This window comes from Glycine soja, chromosome 7, assembly GCF_004193775.1.
Source record: "Glycine soja cultivar W05 chromosome 7, ASM419377v2, whole genome shotgun sequence".
In the NCBI taxonomy this organism is placed as follows: Eukaryota; Viridiplantae; Streptophyta; class Magnoliopsida; order Fabales; family Fabaceae; genus Glycine; species Glycine soja.
In genome coordinates, this window is record NC_041008.1 from 19,044,641 (window position 1) to 19,065,605 (window position 20,965).

At 34.3% G+C, this 20,965-nt stretch overlaps 2 protein-coding genes and 1 non-coding gene across 6 annotated transcripts; all 3 read right to left on the reverse strand.

Moving 5' to 3' along the window:
• Positions 1-2,556: 2,556 nt before the first annotated feature.
• On the reverse strand, positions 2,557-2,639 carry LOC114420823. Its single transcript, XR_003668454.1, has one exon. It is a non-coding gene; the product is annotated as a small nucleolar RNA R38 (small nucleolar RNA).
• A 3,050-nt stretch (positions 2,640-5,689) lies between these two features.
• LOC114420479 (uncharacterized mitochondrial protein AtMg00810-like) lies at positions 5,690-6,085 on the reverse strand. The gene has a single exon (XM_028386365.1). It carries the CDS (start codon positions 6,083-6,085, stop codon positions 5,690-5,692), a length of 396 nt encoding a protein of 131 aa, XP_028242166.1.
• A 1,481-nt stretch (positions 6,086-7,566) lies between these two features.
• On the reverse strand, positions 7,567-20,965 carry LOC114419110 (A-agglutinin anchorage subunit-like). Of its 4 annotated transcripts, none has more exons than XR_003668169.1 (5): positions 20,464-20,965; positions 20,214-20,328; positions 16,892-16,980; positions 13,685-13,776; positions 7,567-9,575 (listed from the first exon to the last, which is right to left on the reverse strand). XR_003668169.1 is itself a non-coding variant. In XM_028384709.1 (4 exons), the coding sequence occupies exons 1-4, from the start codon at positions 20,704-20,706 to the stop codon at positions 15,457-15,459; spliced, it is 543 nt and encodes a 180-aa protein (XP_028240510.1). In that variant the 5' UTR covers positions 20,707-20,965; the 3' UTR covers positions 15,307-15,456. The 4 variants fall into 4 exon arrangements, 2 of the variants coding, with proteins under 2 accessions (XP_028240510.1, XP_028240509.1); XR_003668168.1 differs by having other exon boundaries at positions 13,685-13,779; XM_028384709.1 differs by lacking the exons at positions 7,567-9,575; positions 13,685-13,776 and adding an exon at positions 15,307-15,552.

The window sequence follows — 20,965 nt, forward strand, 5'->3', positions numbered from 1 at the left end:
AATATGCATAAAAAGCAATCATTGGAACTATCTTAACTTTTAGACCAAAATACTGACATTGTGTTGGATTAAAAGAACGGGCTGATAAAAGAATCCTAACTAAACTGGGAAAGAAGAGCATAAGAAAACAAATGAAACTGCACTCAAACCAAATAATGATAAAGTTATCATTCAAAAATGCGCACAAAGGGAGAGAGGGGTAAGGAAGTGAGATTCTGGTAAGACAATCTGCCTCTACACCAAAGCAAACCAAGTAGGCAAGTATCATAATTTACATATCAATAGCATAGAACTAACATAATAGTCTCCAGTAAAAATGTTTAACCATTTAGGGTAACAATGGTCTGTGAAAGAGATAGAACGACCAATATTAATATAAACTCCAATAATAGGCGTGAACTCTTAAATTTTATAAGTCCATGCAGCACTTAAATATGAGGGACTGAATTAATAATCATCAAGCAAAAAAGAAAAAAGAGAGCGTGAGGGAGAACAATACAAAAAAGGCAACTAAGTCATCAAGTGGAATCAAATAAAACAACATGGCGCAAGGAAGTTGCCCTGAAGCACAAGCATAATGCATGTGCTGCCCTGCTAGATCCTTTGTCTGCAGCACCACATATGGATTCATTTTTTCGTGGATCCATTCTTCAATTACTGGTTGCTAAGATTAACAAAGTAAGTGATACAGAAGTGGAATCTAGCCCTATGAAGCCAGAAAGATCACGGAAATCAATTTTCAGTGGAGGAAGCAGTAGCTTCAAGAGCTTGTCAGCCATGGGCTCATTTTGAAGGATTGTCGGCCGCAATTCAGGGAAAATTACAAATGAAAAGCAATGATAACAAGAAGCATGACATGAGGACATTTAGTCAATGACTTTGCAATTTCTTTAGGATGTTTTATCAAGGAATCTATGGAAACAGAAGATTTTCTCATTGGTGTCAAAGTAGTAAGACAATGTATGTTCAAGTTTGTTTTCAATCATGTGATCCATACCCAAAATATGAAACACTAAGTTGGATCATCATTTGTGAGAAAGTGTGGAATGCAAATATGAAACACAATAGCAAGTACAAACAAAACACTAAGAGACATGGGAAGATTTCATGAGTTTCCAATGCCGAGCTAAGTTACCAAAATTTTCAACAAATGATAATTTTGATGTCTCCATTCAGCAGAAGGGTACTGGCATAATATAAGAGGCATGGGAAGTTCTGGCAACAGCTTCCCTTCACATTCCAAAAGTCTACGAGCCTTACATCACTAAACAAAGAGTTGTACAACAATTGAAAGCTAGGAACAAAGATAACTATTATGACTATGCTTTGATGGGGGGTGTACTAATTTTGTTCATAGTTTTACTTACACTCACAGATCTACGAACAGTAGCTAATGAACTAGCTAGACTAGATTTGTTGTCAAGGAATACAAGTCCCGTCCTTGGTTTTGGATGATGTTTTTGCCTTTACAAAAGAAATCATTTATTCATTATGATCCAAATATACTTTTTTCAAGTGAACCAATTATGGATTTTACACAGATTATGAACAGAAAAGGAATAAGATAATATTCTCTAATATGGACTTGGCTGAGAAATTTGGAGAAGAATTTCTCTACTAATTTTTATCAATGGTCGACCAATCTTAGGGAGGGGTTTTTGTATCAATAAGGGACCAAAATAGGGTAAGAATGAGCTTTTAAAATCATGATAGAGCCCAGCAGTGGTTCCTATCTAGACTAAATGTAGTTTGATTTGGAACCAATTGCATGGGTAACCAAACATTTGTAATTAAGTACCCCTGATACTATTTCTTTATATATATATTTATATATATATATATATATATATATATATATATATATATATATATATATATATATATATATATATATATTATCTTTGCTGATAAAAAAATGAACAGATAAATTTGAACTTAGACTAGATGAATGCAGATTGTAACAAACTTATTTTTAGAAACTCGACAACTAAGATTGCATTAAGAACATAACCATAGGCTCTATTTCAATCCCATTTAACATCAAAACAAAATATAAATCATACTATCCACGGCTTGATACTTCATACGACATCTCTCTATGACTTAACATTTTATCTTGAAAAGAAACGATGATCGAAAGTTTCGCTCATCTGAATTTATTTATATTGAACTCAAATGCTAGGAACAATGTTCTCACGTTAACCAGTATCTTCAATAACAGTGTTAATTCATATATCAACAATACTAAAATAGTTAGCACCGGAAAGAAAACCAATACATGATTCAACCTTAAGAAAGGCCATAGGACAATTTATGCACTTTTTTCAAATGAAGGATCCACACAATAAGAAAGCTCAGACTGCAATGATTGGATTACCAAGTAAGCAGAAAGCTATCAATTGAAATAAAATTCACAAAAGAGAGCAATTTTGCATAAATCCCTAATTCATACTCGAAAGCACACATTTTAATTCAACCAAAGAAGCATCCCTTAATTTAAAACCATCCAACCATGGTGCATAAAAACACCCAAGTTGTACTTAACATGGATTTTAAGAGTGTGTCAGATTACAAGTTTTCAACACCTACTACATCAACCAGGGATAACTGTAAAATTGTTGATCTCATCCAAAACACTCCTAACACAATCTCTCTTTTTCTTTTTTTTTTTCTCTCTCTCTCTCTTTCTCTCTATTTCTTCCCTCCATTTCCCTTTCCTCATTCGAAAAAACATATATTTATATAACAAAGAGACAAAGCTTACCTTGAACCAAAATAGTCACAATGGCAGTGAGATCTAAAACAATGGCGCGGAGACTTGAAGCTTTCCTCATACCTTAATCAGGTCACCACTAAAAGAAGCTTAATTGAGTCACAAGCAAATGTATCTTGTACCTATAGAGAATTAAGAAGTGAACTAAAACAGAAGATAACTCTTTAAATCTTACAATTAAAAAAGAAAATAACCAACAAAACTAATTTACTTAAACTTCAAATAAAAGGACTCTATTTATCTCTCGATAAAATTTGAACTAATTTACTTAAGCTGTGAATTTACTTAAACTAATAAAGATCTCCTTACTCTTATAAACTAAAATGCTAAAGGCAAAAAAAAATTCACAAACTGCACTATACTAGATCCACGGCTTAATGCTTGTGAGACATCACATAAGTATAATGACAAGGGTCAAATCGGGTGAAGTAAGAACCGAGAGAAAGCCACCAACAAATAAGAAAAGAGGCCTACATGAGCAGTACTATATTTATTGCATTAATAATAACTTCACTCAAGTAACTTGCAAGCAGCCAAGCACAATATGGTGAAGAGGGATGCACTATCAATTACGACCGTATTACTAACTGGCATATATGTATCTTTCAGCAGCTTCTTCCCTTAATATATGTGTGTACAACATTGAAAATGCTATTTTGGGTGTCTGAAAAAGTCATAAACAGATTGCATTTTATCTAAGGTCTCAAAGGGTTTGTAATACATACTAAATACAATTCAGGTCATAAATATTATTTGCACAACAACCAAAATCCAGAAGATAAAAAATTAAAGTTGGTTCTACACCAATTGCTGTTTGTGGGTCCCATACATGTCCAAAAAGCACCATTCCATTTAGTACTCTAAGTGTCACATATTAAAATATTCCAGAATCAATGCATTATCAATATAATAATCTTTAAATAACCATACTCATGATGAACTACTCATGAGTGAGCACCCCGAGCAATGATTAAGGATACATCTCATAACCTCATTATAATAAAGTATCTTAAAATATCTAAGATGATCTCTTAGGAGTGGTTTTCATATTTGTTTCCTATTTGATATGGATTATGGGACATCCTCTACATATTTTGACAACATAGGAATAGGATGTCTTTAGTATGTGTTAATATGGCATACAGGGAAAGGTTTGTTTAGTCAATTCTATAGACCATGTTTGTTCTTTTGCTTCAGTGTTGTATATTCATCACAAAAGTAATTGTAGAAAGAGACACTCTAAAGGGTATAACATGGAAACAATAATTGTAGAAAGAGACATACCCAGATCTAGATTTTGATGTAGAAGCCACAAAACCGGCTCCCTTTGTCTATAAATAAATAGCCAAAAAGCACAATTTACAAACTTGATGACAACATTGATCACAAACCAAACAACAAAAAGGGAATGGAATGAGATAACTCACTTCAACTGCATTAGTAACCAACAACTCATGCTTACATGTTACTTGTATCCTTCATATTGTAACATGTTAGATGCAAAACTCATGATGAACTACTCATGATGAAGATATCACAATGATTAGAAGAAATAGTTTACCTCACTCAAAATGACACCTTGCGAGCAAAAACCTAATCCTTGAAGCGAACGACTTCCACAAACTAACTCCTTGCAACACACATAAACAAACATCCTTGCAGTGAGCACAAGTTCCCCAAACAAAAAAGAAGAAGAAGAAGAAGAAGAAGAAGAAGACGACAACAAAGACTAAGGTCCTTGCGGTTACAAAGAAGAAGAAGAAGAAGTTGTACCTAGGTAATGTGGCTACATGTCATGGTCGTGAACAAGTTGTACAAAGAAGCTGAAGAAGTTGTTCTCACGGTCGCGAAGAAGAAGAAGCGAAGAAGAAGAACAACAAGCAAAGAACATAGCGCGGGGAAAGTAGTAGGGCTCGAGTTCTGATATTTTAAAATATAAGTCCAAAATCGATTTTAAATCAAAAAAATGATGTTAATCCAATGATGTTAACATTAACATCGGTTTTCTAAGAAAAACCGATGTTAACAAATCATACCTTAACATCAGTTTTTAAAAAACCGATGTTAATTAAAAGACGTTAACATCAGTTTTCCAAAAAACCGATGTTATCGTATGATATGTTAACATCGGTTTTTCAAAAACCGATGTTAACTAATGGTGTTAACATTGGTTTTTTAAAAACCGATGTTAACGTCTTTTAATTAACATCGATTTTTCAAAAAATCGATGTTAAGGAATATACATTATTTACAAATATGTCATCGGGTTTAGCTTAACATCGGTTTTCTACAAAACCAATGTTAATTTGTCGATGTTAAATGTGCTTTTTGTAGTAGTGTCTTGAGAAGAAAGTTGTGTGTAATCAATGGGAGAGATATCATAAACCTTGTGTCTTTCATTATTGAATGCAACGCTAACCAAGAAAGCTTGCAAGAAAAGCTAGAGAGAAAAGAAAATAGAAAACAATGAATGGAATTCTATGTATTGAATCAATGCTAAAAGTTGTACAGATGGTTATATATAATCAATTACAACAACAATTAACTTCCAACTAACTACCACTAGTTTCAACCAACTAAACTAACTTCTAACTAACTAGCTAACTAACACTAAGAGCCTCTTTCAAACTAGAAATGGATATCAGACATTCCTAGTTTGGAATGCAGAAATTTAAAAGCACCAGGCATTAGGGCTTTAGTGTAAACATCAACTAATTGATTTGCAGAAGGAATAGGAAGTAACTTCACAAGACCACTTAACACCTTCTATCAAACTATGTGGCAGTCAATCTCAATATGCTTTGTTCTTTCATGAAACATTGGATTTGCATCTATGTGAAGGGCAAATTTGTTGTCACAATACAAAGTAGTAGGTTTCTTAAAGTCTACTTTGAATTCTTCCAGCAGATAGGTAAGCTATTGTAGCTCACAAATGGCACTGGCTAGTGCTCTGTATTCAGCTTCTGATGAGCTTTTGGATACAGTGGCTTGCTTCTTGGATCTCCATGAAATCAATGAGTCACCAATGTACATAGCATAACTAGTGATAGACCTTCTGGTGTCAATGCAACCAACCCAGTCACAATCACTAATTCCCTTTAACTGAATTTTACTTGTAGCAAAAAGGAAAATCCCTACTATTGGGGATCTCTTAATATATCTGAGAATTCGAACAGCAGGCTGTTGATGAACTGAGGTGGGAGCAGCAACAAATTGGCTTAGATGTTGCACAACATAAGTGATATCTGGCCTTATATTAGTCAAGTAGATCAGCCTACCAATTAACCTTCTAAAAGAGAAATCATCTTCCATTGAAAGAGGAGTTCTTGATTGTTGATGCAACTTAGTAGCATAATTTGATATAGAGTAGATATTAGCTTAGATCCAAGCATATCAGCATCACTGAGAATGTCTAAGGCATACTTCCTTTGACATAGATTGATACCAGTAGGTTTTTTGGCTACTTCAAAACCTAAGAAGTATCTCAAGTCACCTAAATCCTTTATCTTAAAAGCATTGTCCGGTAGTTGTGTAACACCTTGTATTTCAATCAAATCATTGCCTGACAAAAAAATATCATCCACATAATCTAATAGAGTAGTGATAGTGTTGAATCTATGTTTGAGAAACAAAGAATGATCTGAAGCCCACTGCTTGTATGATAACTGCTAATTATGAGTATATTTTGGGGTTAAATTATATAAGAATTTATAATTTTTCTCTCCTTATTCTTCTTTTTTGAGAAAATAATTGTTAAATTAACATCATTTAAGTTTTTGTGTAGAGAATATTAAAAGTGATGAATTTATGATGCTTAGTGAGTAAAATAAAGCCCAAGAAAATAGGGATAATTAAGGAAAGTAAGACTAATTAAGGAAATAAGACTAATTAAGAAAAACAATCTAATTAAGGAAATCATGTTAATTAAGGAAAACAAATTAATTAAGGAAAGAAAACTAATTCAGAAGTTCGCGTAGCTAAGCTAATCTGTACCTATAAAAGAAGAAGAGAAAAGAAAGAAAAGACACATAGAAATTCCAAGAGAATACAATTCCTTATAAAATGCAAAGGCTAGAAAAAAGAGAATTAATCATTAGGAGTCATTCCTTCCTTCCATCCCCTTTTCTTATCTTATTCCCCTTTATTAAATATTCTCCTCTTGCAATTGTAAAGTCTCCTATGACTATGAGAGGCTAAACCCCCTTTGTTGGAAACTTGACAGTCAACTACTTTTGATGTAATTTCTCTTCCTATTTATTTATGAATATTACATTTGCATTATCTTTTCTTGTGCTTAATATTATTGTTTGTGGTTTGATCACCCATTTGCATGGTAAGTTTTAAGGGTAGCATTGGGAGATGTTATTTTCAAATAGAACTAGGAAATGATATCTAAATAAAGTCATCACTAGGAATAGGTTGATATTTTTTTAGCCTGTTATACATCTCTATTCTTAATATAATTTACTATTTTAGCTCTGGAAAGGGATTTATGAGAAAAAATAGATAAATTAGGCTCTTTCATGCAGAGGACCAAAGTTAGAGTATCCTAGTAGATGCAGGTGTAAATTGGAATAATTATAAATAGAGAAAAATCATTAACATTACATCAAATAGTAGCTCTGGTAGGCTAAGTTCCCAGTATTCTCATCTTTTGAATTTACTTCTACAATATTATTAGGTTCTCTAATTTTTCTGTCTTTAATTAATCAATTTAAATTCTTGTTTACTTTCTTCTCTTATTTGAATTAATTTTCTACCAATTTAAATTACTATTTTTCTCATAACTTTTTCTAGTCAATTTTATTTAACTTCTTTTATTAATAAAATATTCATCTACCTAAGTACAAACAGTGTTCCCATGGATTCAACACTCGAACTTTCATTTTAATTTTACTACTTAGGACGAATTGGAGCACTTTCCAATCCATCAACACTTGTACCCATGTGAAATCAGAAAGGAAGACAGTCTGGCATACCACTGTATGTTGGCTTGTTTCAGTCCATATAGGGACCTTTGCAACTTACTAACTTGCCCAGACTTGGCTACCTGCATACCTTGAGGAAGTATCATGTACACCTCTTCATTCAAATCACCATGTAAGAAAGCATTATTCACATCTAATTGCTTAAGATACCATTTATTGATAGTAGTTAAGGCCAATAGAAGTTTCATTGTGGTTAGCTTGGCCATTGGAGAAAAGGTGTCTCGGTAATCTTGCCTTTCCACTTAAGGGTAGCCCTTGGCCACTAACCTGACTTTATGTCTTTCCACTAACCCATTAGATCTGTGCTTGATCTTATACACCTACTTACAGCCAATAACATTCTTATGTGAGGCAAATCAGTCAAAACCAAAGTATCATTAAGTTCTAAAGCCATAATTCTTGCATTCATTGCCTCTATCTAGACAGGATCCTTAGAAGCTTCATTATAGGACTGAGGTTCAAAATTTAGTGTAATAGATAAAATGATATTGTCATAAGAAGGAGACAATCTGCTATTGGAAAGAACGGAAGTAAGAGGATAGAGCCAAGTACTTGCAAAATAACTAGCTACAATTGAAGATGGGTATGAAACATGGAAGTCCTTATACTTGCTTGATTTGTGTGTCTGTCTCAGAGATCTTCTAGTTATATTAGAGGATTGCTCTAAAGTCAAGAGATCAGAATTAGTATTATTCGGCACAAGCATGATATGATCAGTTGGTAATTTTGATGAGACACCATAAGATTGATCAATGGAATAAGAAGAAGGAATAGAAAAGACAGTGACATGATCAAGTTTGTCTTGGCCAATGAATGGAAAACAATCCTCATAGAAGATCATACTCCTAAAGACAAATATGGCCTTGGTTTTAAGATTAAAAAAATAATGAATAATTTGGTGTTTGGCTTAAAACCTAAAAATACAGAAGTGACAGCCCTAGGATCTAGTTTCTTTCTGTTAACTACTAGAGTACTAGAAAAACATAAACACTCAAACACTCTTAATGACTCAATATCATAGATGCTTCCATGTAATTTTTCATAGGGAGTATGATTATTAAGAAAGGGAGAGGACATGCAATTGATAAGAACAACAAAGTGAACCAATGCATAGGACCAGAAGACAGTTGGAAGATTTGATTGAAATAACAAAGATCGAGTCACATTGAGCAAATGTTGATGCTTTCTTTCAACAATGCCATTCTGTTGGGGTGTTTCAATACAAGTAGTTTGATGCACAATATCAGTATCATCATAAAATTGTCTCATGATAAACTTTGATCCATTATCTAACCTAATCACTTTCACGTTTAACTTAAACTGCCTTTCAACATTGGCAACAAAATTCTTTAAATGAGATTGTGTCTTAGCCTTTGAATGCATGAGAAAAACCCAAACAAACCTTGAGTAATCATATATTATAGTAAGGAAATACTTGTAACCATTTAATGAAGTTACATTGCAAGGACCCAGATATCAACATGTATAAGAGCAAAAGCACAAGAAGAATGTGATTCACTACTAGGAAATGATAATCATTTCTGTTTTGAATGATGACAAGTTTCACACACAAATTGCTTATCTGATGTAAGTATAGGATAAAATTATTTTAATAACAACAATCTTTCTAAAGATGGATGACCAAGTCTATAGTGCCATAGATCTATAGGTATTTTATTACATGAAAAGGCAGAAACATTGAAAATGCTAGAATTAACAAAATCAGACTTGTACTTAGACTTGAATGAAATCATCTTGAGTCTATAAAGTCCTTCCACCATCTCAATTGTACCAATCTTTTGTTGGTTCATATCCTGGATAAAAAATTTATCATTCATAAATGTTAGTTTGCAAGGCAAGGAGGAAACCAATTTAGATACTGAAATCAAGTTATATTGAAAGCTAGGAATGTATAAAACTTCTTCCAAGTACAAAAAATGAGTAATTTGGATTATGCTTGCAAGGGTTGTAGTAACCGTATGGCCATTAGGAAGCTTAACTATTATAGGTTTTATTTTCTTACATAAATAAAATAAATGTGGGAAGGTTGTGACATGATTTGTGGCTCCAGAATCAAGAATTCACTCATCTTGGCTAGTCTTGCTAACACTACAAGTAATAGATAGTATACTACCTTTGTTAGTAGTTGTACCAATCTAATTTATTTGTGATTTGTTCTAGACTGGAGCTTGTTGTTGCAATAATAACATCAAGGCTTTATATTGATGAGTAGTTAATCTCACATCTTCATTTTGTGTCTCTTGATTTCGATCTAAGGGTGAACCATCACCTTCTTCTCTTACAACACTGACATTATTGATGTGTGGATTTTAAACCTTGTAAAGTTTGTGTCCAAGTGGGTATCCATGCTTCTTGTAACAATCGTCAACAATATGGTTAGAAAAACCACAATATGTGTATACCTTGTTTCCTTTTACTCCTAAATTTCCTCTACTAGGATTGCTTTGACTTCTTTTTCCTCCTCTGGAAGCATAATTCTGAGGAAAACCATTCTTCCTATAGCATCTATATATAGTGTGATTATCTTTCCAATAATAGGTACATGAATGTTCATAATTCGATGAATTGTTGCCTGCTGCATTGATCAAACTCATGTTTCCTGTTAATTCATTGATATTGATTTGTCTTTCCTACTGAACAACGTATGAGAAAACCTTGGCTATGTTTGGCAATGGGTCCATCATCAATACATTGGATCTCATAGTACTAAATTGATCATTTAAACCTCTATGGAACTACATTATATGATGTTGGATCAGGCCTACAACTTTTCAATTCATCCCAAATAACTCTCAATTTTGTGAAGTAAACGATGATGATTTGATCACCTTGTCTGATAAAAGCCATTTCTTATTGCAACTCTAAAATTCTCAGCAGATCTCCTTGTGAGCATCTTGACTTTAAGTCCTTCCAAATGTCTCTAGCATATCTATCCATAAGATACTTTGCCTTATCGAGGGTCAAACCGAGTGGACAAGCCAAGAAACCACCATATTGTTGCATTTCCTCCAAACTGCATGGAGAGGATGATTTGATGCACATTTCTGGATTGATCCATCCATGAATTCGACTTTATTTTTCGTGCTCAATGTAGTAAGCATCGAATGACTCCATGAGTTGTAGTTTATCGGATCAAGAACTGGAGAAACGAGTGTAATTGCAAGATTTTCTCCTGAATGAAGGTAGTATGGGCTATGAACATTCAAGGATTGGTCTTGTGAAGAAATCTCATTGGTCATGATGAAGGAATCGAAAGAAAAAGATGCAGGTTCAAGATCAGGGAGTTGCACAACAGAGCACCTCCAAATACCATCATAAATCTCATGCCTGTCATTGTTGAATGCAACACTAACCAAGAAAGCTTGCAAGAAAAGCTAAAGAGAAAAGAAAATAGGAAGCAATGAATGGAATTCTCTGTATTGAATCAATGATGAAAGTTGTATAGATGGTTATATATAATACAACAACAACTAACTTCCAACCAATTAAACTAACTTCCAACTAACAAACTAACTACCAGTAGTTCCAACCAACTAAACTAACTTCTGACTAACTAGCTAACTAACACTTAGAAGAGATGCATGCATGATTAGAATTTATAATTAGACTAAATAAAAAATAACAATGTCCCACACAATATTGGAGTTTCTTCATTAATTTTTGGCATGATCCTCAATCTTGGAGGATACTGATACTTCATTGACGTCCTAGTTTTCTATGTTACTTAACATGAAATGGGGAATGCTACAATGACAGGAGTAATATCCATACTTGAATGTATGCATTTCATGTGATTTTTTTTTTTTACTGAATGAACAAAAAGTATTTTATGGTTATTTAACGGATTCAAATAAAATATACTAGTATTTAATAAATGATAACTTTAAATACTTAGAGGATAAATTTGATTGCCCATAATTTAACCTTTAAATATACATTTTTATTAAATACTTAAATGGAGAATTTTGTCACTTATAATGATCTTATTTATTTAGAATAAGATTGTCTTAATGAAAAATACTTATAATTTAAAAAAATGATAAATTTAAATAACTTGATAAAATAATATATTGTTCATGTTTTTATTTATTTGAAACAATGAGATGAGGTATATTTATATAGATACTTCACTCCGTTGTAGGTTAGATATGGAGTTTTTTGTGAGGAAGCAAATGCAAGGAAAGAAGGGGAGAAAGTGCAATTACACAAGTTTTGTTTGGAATTTTTTTAATAAATATTTATAAAAAAGAAAAGAAATTAAATTAAATTCCTTTCCAAAGTTAAAATTAATTTATAAAAGTTCTTTTGCTTAACTTTTGTAAAAGTTAATTTCAATTTATGTTTGAATATGATTCATCAGATTGCAAAGTTCGCTCCCTCAACCTCACCAAATAATCACTCACAACACCATCGCTCCCTTAACCTCACCACATTTTCGCCCATTCTGAGATAGCAAAGAACACTCTCACGAGCATGTTTAGCAAAACCAATGCAGACAAACACTTTAGTACAGACAATGATTGGGATGAGCTTGTTGATGGTGTGGACAGTGATGATACAGGAGATTGGGTGAGAAGTGGTGACCGTGGGTTTCTATTAAAGAGGCTTGATAATATTTCAAATAGGATTACACTTCCATCTATATTTGTGAAAAAAAAATGAATAGTTGAAAAGTCATTACTGCAAAAAAAGACATTTAACGACGGTTAAAGAACGCATTTAACAACGATTACAAGCCATATTTATAGCCAGCGTTATAGAAAAATCTAACTTTCTACGATGATTATAAGACAATCGTCATAGAAAAATCTATCTTTCTATGACGGTTGTTAGCTAACGACCGTTTTAGAAAGTGGACTTTCTAAGACAGGTCTTAGCTCACAATTGTCTTAGAAAGTGTATTTTCTAAGATGATCACAGCTTACAACCGTCTTAGAAAGTGTATTTTTTAAGACGGTCGTTAGCTAATAACCGTCTTAGAATGTCCAATTTCTAAGACGGTCCCAAATAAGAACCGTCTTAAAAAAGTATTAAAACCTTTGTATTTTACACTGTAGTGTAGAATAAACACCATAACTAACCCATTAAGATGGTCACGAATACTATATTTTTAAGAGAATCTAATAATGCTACTTTTTTTTTTCATTTTCTAGCATTACCCTGCACCCAATCCTAGTGGCAAGGATATGTAGAAGCATATACCAAATGATGTTAGAGTGCATGACTAAAATAATGCTTGTTAATCTAAAATAGAATATTTCTCATCAACTTCATGATATTTATAAAAGCATGAGCATCTCAATTCAAATAATGGTTACATATATGTTCCATTCCTATAGGAGATAAGAAACATATAGCAAAATTATAGCAAAATTTGCAGTACTTTTCAGAATTATTTTATATTTGGTACAAAAAACAAAACAAAAAAAGAGCACAAATCAAGGGCAATTTGATAAAAAAAAAAAAATATGGTTATTTGATAGAAAATGTGTTCATCCACCATGCATGCAAAATGAATTTTCCAGATGTGTGTATTTTAATCTGTACATAAGTCAATATTTAGAAGTAGGGAAACAAAAAATATAGATCTACTAGGACCATGCCATATGAATGAAAAGAATAAAAATTAGAATAATAGTCAGAACTAGAGGTTCTAAAATTGTTTGTCAGATTATAATTTATACCAAAAGCATTGCTCATCAAAACTCTTTAATTCTAAAATCAATGTCATGCCCATATTAGCACCAAACTATAAACCCATATACGAGAACCTTTATCAATCAAATATGTCACCCATGCATGTTATTTAGCAATAGAATGTTAGGAAAAGAAAAAGGCGGTATACAAGTGTATAAATTAAAATTAAAATGCTACTTTAAACTGAGGTTGAAAGGGAACCTACCCATTCATAATTCTTGGAAAGGAATTCAGCTACAATAGATTTATGTCTTGTCAAGAGCTCCTGAAACAACACAACACCATATACCATTGACTCTGCTGCAAAAAAGTGCATGGCACAAAATAAGGAAACTGTGATCACGACTTCTTTCATAGAATATATTCTCAATGATATAAAATATTTTATATGAAAAAATAATTGTTATTAAATTAAGGAACTAAAAGATGTATCGTGTGCTTTTAGCTCAAATTTCTGAGGAAGTATAGAATATAGATTATTCCCTCCAATGAACTTTTCTATTTTACTTGGATTCTCACTGGTTCTAATTGGATTATCATTAGTAGTGACATCCAAATAACTATATTGCATCTAATTACAATCTAGAACCTAATTGGAGGGGATTTAAGATTATTATTATAAAGTACTAAAAAAAATCAAAACCTACAACAGTTATATATTAAAAAGCTCTAGAATCATTTAGAAATTAGAAGCATGGGTATATATCTATCATATAGGCATTAAAGAAAACTACAGCAAAAGGCTGCATCATAGTCAGGAAAGGATGTAATTAAACTTACAGGGACAATAATGCAACTATTTAACAATAATATACAATATTCAATTGAGTTCACTTGCGAAACAATGCAGTTATATATTAAAAAAACTTCTTATGAACTAACCACGCCGCCCGAAAGAAAAAGCAATGGCGCATAGTTTGCCACGTGCCACACATCCCAATTGGTCAAATAAATATGGTAGTCTAAGTCTTATCTTTTTATGGTTAGGCATAATGGCCAATCATTCCCTTTACATAAGTAGTAATGTATGGTTTATATATCCTGATATTTTGTTCTCACAAACCTTTGGGAAATTAAACAACTTTGTCAAACATTAATTGATTACATATAGTTACAATTACTTAATTTATTAATATATAAGAAGTTTTCTTAATTTAATAATATATAAGAGCAGTCTTTGTTAACTAATATCTCAATTTCTTAATTTATTAATGTATAAGAAGTTTTCTACAGATTTATTCTTAGACTCTTCAACATGAAAAGCTTTCAAAGGACATGAGAGCATCAACTCATTGATCAATCAAATTTTGGACAAAAAATTGCATAACGACCAAGCTTTATTTTACTAAGAGTAGTAAGTTATACATGAATGAATAAGGTTAGGTTAACCTCTTAAAATGAATTTTAATATTCAAAAGAATCACTGTGTTTTTGGTTTTTAGTCAAATAATTCAATAAAAAAAAGATATAATTTATTGCTTCCTATTTTTATGCTTTGAAAAGTAGGAACTTTTGTAGTGATGCGAATGAATTTCCAAACATTAGTCACTGGCTTCTTCTAACCAAAACTCCTTGAAAAGAAATAGCATCATAACGATTTAGTATAAAACTAATCATTGTTGACATGTAATCCTTAATTAATGATTTCACTTGATCAATCAGTTTTCTTGGGCTTATAAATTGACTGGTTTCTTTTATCAGTTATTAACTTATTATATTTTGGAGTTTGGGCTTTTAATTCTTCCTGGCACAAGAATAAAAAGGTTAAAAAAAATGAGACAAAATAGAAACAATAAAGCATCATATGAAGAGGATTTAGAAGCCAAATAGAGAAATCCAGTTTGGATAACTAATTTGATTGATCAATGGGTAAAGTCAAGAAACTAACATACAAATAAGCCTATGCTACAATTCATGGTTTAATGTCTACAAAAAGGTCTATCTGGATACTGAAACATAGCTTCCTTAAAAAAAAGTCTACAAAAATCTAGAAGATGGTTTCTCCTTGCTCAGTGATGATTCCAACACTTCTTTCTTAGCCTTCAAGACTGATACAAGATCACCTTTGGATTTCTGTATGACAGCCAAAATATGAAAGCAATGACCGACAGGGAAAAGAAAGAGAAATTGCACAAGTGCAGAATATGATCTGTTCTTTTGGGGTTACAAAATGAAGGCCATAGGCATGAACTACACAGGAATAACATGCTGGAGGCCTGGAGGCTAACAACATTTAATCAAGAAGGGTACCACAACCACAGATTGGAGGAGAACAGTCTAAAAAATGTTGACTTATAATATGAGGATGAGCATAATTTTCAATTCAATCAGCTACTTGAGGAGGGAAATAAAATATTTATAATTGCACATATTAATGTAGTTGTGGTTTGAACTTCAGAGTTATTTATGTACTCCGAACTGATTTTTCATTATTATTTTTCCTTGTTCATTATGTTGGCAATAAGAGAAAAATCACTCACTGACACAATGACATGAGCATAATGTGTTGTTACTCTATGATACTTAAAGTGACAGAAACTAAGGATTAATAATTTAGCAGGCTAGGGTCAGGGTTTTATGACAAATTCAAGGCTTAAAACTACATGAGTTGAGTTGAGTTGAAGGCTAATTTGAGGGGTATGTAAGGGAATTGATTCATTGCAAGTTCTAGGATGATGATAAAAATCTTTAATATAGTCTAGATTCTGTGCAAGGTTATAAATACAAGAGAACAAAAACTGAAACAGAAGAATATACCCAGTTTTTAGATCTTGGACTATGAGACAAAGGCATGCAGCCAGGAAAGTAGATATCTTGTTAAATCTGATTTACGAGCTAATTTTTTTATAAAATAAAGCACCACAGTAAAAAAATTAACAAAATTAAATACAGAAACAAGAGGATTCTTAAAACCAGAAAGAAATAATGTAAATCCTTTGTAATAATACATATTGGTGGATCAGCATCATGGCCTACTTCAAATTCAGATTCCACATTTTTTACATTTGGGATAGTCTAAACACTGTCTGGTATGGAATTTTCAATTATTTTGGATTGCAAGGTTGATTTGTGGCTTGGTTTAAGAACATAGACCTAAAGGCAGCAAACCAAATCAAACGAAGGCGAAAGATAAAACAAAAGCAAAAGAAAGCAGAAGCAAGGCAAAATTTTGAAATAATATTTTCATTGTTGTAACGTCCATTGTACCCTCCAAAAGATACAAGTATATCTTCACCATCATAAGAGCTTACAACCAAACTCAATCCCTGTAAAGGGGAACATTTTAATTATCTTAATCAGATGGCACTAGAAACATAGCCTTATTACACCATAGCATGCAGTTAACAAGAATCAGTAATATAGCTAGATTTCTTATCAAATGCAACCTTGTTAAAATACATAAATAATGTACCTCACTGGCAACAGGAACTCGTCCTTGAACAGAAGTTACCACTGACCAAGTCAGTGTAGACATATTCAGTACAATCGTTTCAGAGACCCCTGCAGAATAACATGGAATATATAAATAGTAAAAGAGATATATAGTTAAAACAAAACAGAGCACCAGAAATGTAATGGAATCCAAAATAATCAGTAAATTTACAACCTAGGAAACCAACCAAGTCATATAGATATATAATAACCACCCCAGAAGTTATTAATCTTCACAGTGATCCCAATAAAATGGCAATGGTTCCTATATAACTTTCTTTCACAACAAAATAATATGCATAAAAATTTCACATAATTAAGCACTAATATCATTGCACCAATGCATGATTATCAAAGCTTTTACACCCCTTACTGTCCTTTCAGTGCCATAAATTTATCTATTACCCTATCTTCAAAATATGTTATAAGGATTGAGGAGCAAAAAAAATGTCTATTAACATCCATCTATGCCTTTAATGTTATTAGTGGGTACGCACCTCAGGTTGGGTTAGCATAACACTTTAAGGTAAAATTTTGGGAGGATTTAGAAGGGGTACTTCAGGATATACCCCAAGGAGAGAAAGTTTTCCTAGGAGGGGATCTCAATGGACATGTAGGTAGCGTGGCTAGAGGTTTTGAGGGGGTGCATGGGGGTTTTGGCCTAGGGGAGATGAATGGGGAGGGTAAATCCATCTTGGAGTTTTCGGAGGCTTTGGATCTTTCTATAGCCAATACATGGTTTAAGAAAAGAGAGGAACATCTTATCACTTACAAAAGTGGAGGGACATGTTCTCAGATAGATTTCTTCCTTATCAGGAAGTCTGATAGGAAGTATTGCTTGAACTGTAAAGTTATCCCGGGAGAGAGCTTGACTACCCAACATAGAGTTCTGGTTATGGATGTAAGAATTAGAGATAGGGCAAAGAGAAGAAGTCCCCTGTTGGCACCAAGGATCAAATGGTGGCACCTGAAGGGTGAGAAACAAGGAATCTTCCAACAAAAGATATGGGAGGGTTGGTGTGGACAATCACAAGGAAGTGCAAATGATATGTGGAACAAGATGTCCCAAGAGATTATTAAAGTGGCTAAAGAGACGTTGGGTGAATCTAGAGGTTTTGGACCTAGGGGTAAAGAATCGTGGTGGTGGAATGAAAATGTTCAGAGCAAAGTTAGAGTAAAAAAGGAGTGTTTCAAGGAATGGTCTAGGTGTAGAAATTCTGAAACTTGGGATAAGTATAAGATAGCTAGAAATGAAACCAAAAAGGCGGTGAGTGAGGCAAGAGCCCAAGCTTTTGACGGACTATACCAAGCTCTAGGAACCAGGGACGGAGAAAGATCTATATATAGGCTTGCTAAGGGTAGAGAGAGGAAGACTAGAGATTTGGATCAAGTAAAGTGTGTTAAGGATGAAGAAGGCAAAGTCTTAGTGCATGAAAAAGATATCAAGGAAAGGTGGAAGGCGTATTTCCACAACTTATTTAATGATGGATATGGATATGACTCTAGCAGTCTAGACACAAGAGAAGAGGACCGGAACTATAAGTACTATCGTCGGATTCAGAAACAGGAAGTAAAGGAAGCGTTGAAAAGAATGAGTAATGGTAAGGCGGTGGGGCCAGACAACATACCTATTGAAGTGTGGAAAACTCTTGGAGATAGAGGTCTTGAGTGGCTCACCGAACTCTTTAACGAAATTATGAGGTCAAAACGCATGCCGGAGGAATGGAGGAGAAGCACGTTAGTGCCAATCTATAAGAACAAGGGGGATATACAAAATTGTGCAAATTATAGGGGAATCAAGCTCATGAGTCATACCATGAAATTATGGGAAAGAGTGATCGAACGGAGATTAAGAAAGGAGACTCAAGTTACTGAGAATCAATTTGGTTTCATGCCGGGAAGGTCGACCATGGAAGCGATTTATTTATTACGGCGGGTGATGGAGCAATATCGCATGGCCCAACAAGACTTGCACTTGATTTTTATTGACTTGGAGAAAGCGTATGATAGAGTGCCTAGAGAGATTTTGTGGAAAGCTCTAGAGAAGAAAGGGGTTAGGGTTGCATATATTCGAGTTATCCAAGATATGTATGATAGGGTATCGACTAGTGTTAGGACACAGGGTGGAGAGTCAGACGATTTTCCCATCACAATTGGTTTACATCAAGGGTCAACCCTTAGCCCCTACCTTTTTACCTTAATTCTGGATGTCCTCACGGAACAAATCCAAGAGATAGCGCCGAGATGCATGCTTTTTGCAGATGACATAGTCCTCCTTGGAGAGTCGAGGGAGGAGTTGAATGAGAGGTTGGAAACTTGGAGACGAGCTCTAGAAACACATGGCTTTCGCCTAAGCAGAAGCAAATCGGAGTATATGGAATGTAAGTTCAACAAAAGAAGGAGGGTTTCTAACTCAGAGGTGAAAATAGGAGACCATATTATCCCTCAAGTCACACGGTTTAAATATCTTGGGTCTGTAATATAGGATGATGGGGAAATTGAAGGGGATGTGAATCATCGCATTCAAGCAGGATGGATGAAATGGAGAAAAGCATCGGGGGTGTTATGTGATGCAAAGGTACCGATCAAGCTAAAGGGAAAGTTTTATCGGACTGCGGTAAGACCGGCGATTTTGTACGGAACAGAATGTTGGGCGGTCAAGAGCCAACATGAGAATAAAGTAGGTGTAGCGGAGATGAGGATGTTGCGGTGGATGTGTGGTAAGACTCGACAGGATAAAATTAGAAACGAAGCTATTAGAGAGAGGGTTGGAGTAGCGCCTATTGTAGAGAAGATGGTGGAAAATAGACTTAGGTGGTTTGGGCATGTAGAGAGAAGACCGGTAGACTCTGTAGTGAGGAGAGTAGACCAAATGGAGAGAAGACAAACAATTCGAGGCAGAGGAAGACCCAAAAAGACTATAAGAGAGGTTATCAAAAAGGATCTCGAAATTAATGGTTTGGATAGAAGTATGGTACTTGATAGAACATTATGGCGGAAGTTGATCCATGTAGCCGACCCCACCTAGTGGGATAAGGCGTTGTTGTTGTTGTTGTAACATCCATCTATGCAGGAAATATCCAAAACCAGAGGGAAAACAAAGAATTGGGGGAATGGAGCTATAAGCAAATGATCTCATAGAGTAATTGTTTGCTTGATTTAGTTTACTTTAACCCACAACATACACTTGTACACTCGAAAAGTTCAAATAATATTTGTTAAATATATCAAGCAATATTTTTTACAATGAAAAATCATTCCTCAATGCAAAAAGTATGACTTTAAGTGGCAAAAAGGCATACCACTCTTATTGTCACCACCACTAACAATGAACCAGTTTTCCCCTACTGTCACACCAGCATGTCCAGCACGTGGAGATGGTATTTCTCCTAGCTGCGTGGGGCGAGACCATTCCATCTGTAGAGTTCGCACAAATGATTAGATGGAGATGATTTTCATGTACAACAGCAATATGATCGGACCTTGGAGAAGGTGGCACCCCACTGCCAGTTAAGACTTAGTTAACACCAAACCTAGGCGGCACCCCATTACCGTGGGAGTCCTTGACGAAAATGACAGTGTCGCCGGCGACGAGCTTCTTATGATTGACAAACTTGCTCCAGCCGATGGTGAAGAAGTGGTGGCGTGGCGTGCCATGGTAGATGTGGCGGAAGCGCCACTCGACACCGTGGATGTCAGCGACAGAGAGGAGCTAGACAGGCAGATCGGTGCGAAAGTCGAGTGGAGGGAAGCACGAGTCGGCGCAGAAGCGTGGCACAAAGAAGTCGTCGCCATTGTTGGCGTCGGAGGGAGTGAGGATCTTCACGAATGAAATGACGTTGTTGTTCTCGCGGTCCTTATCGTCATCGTCATTTCAAACCTCCTTGGTGTCATTTTGGAAAGGTTGTTGTTGTGATTGTGAGAGGAGAGTGAGGAGGAACTTGGCAGGGGACGAAGGGGAGAGAGCGGATGAGAGGGCTGAGGTAATGCGAGGGAGAGGCATGCTCCATGTGACCCTAAGGAACTAGTAAACCTTAGAATGTAGCTTGGGGAT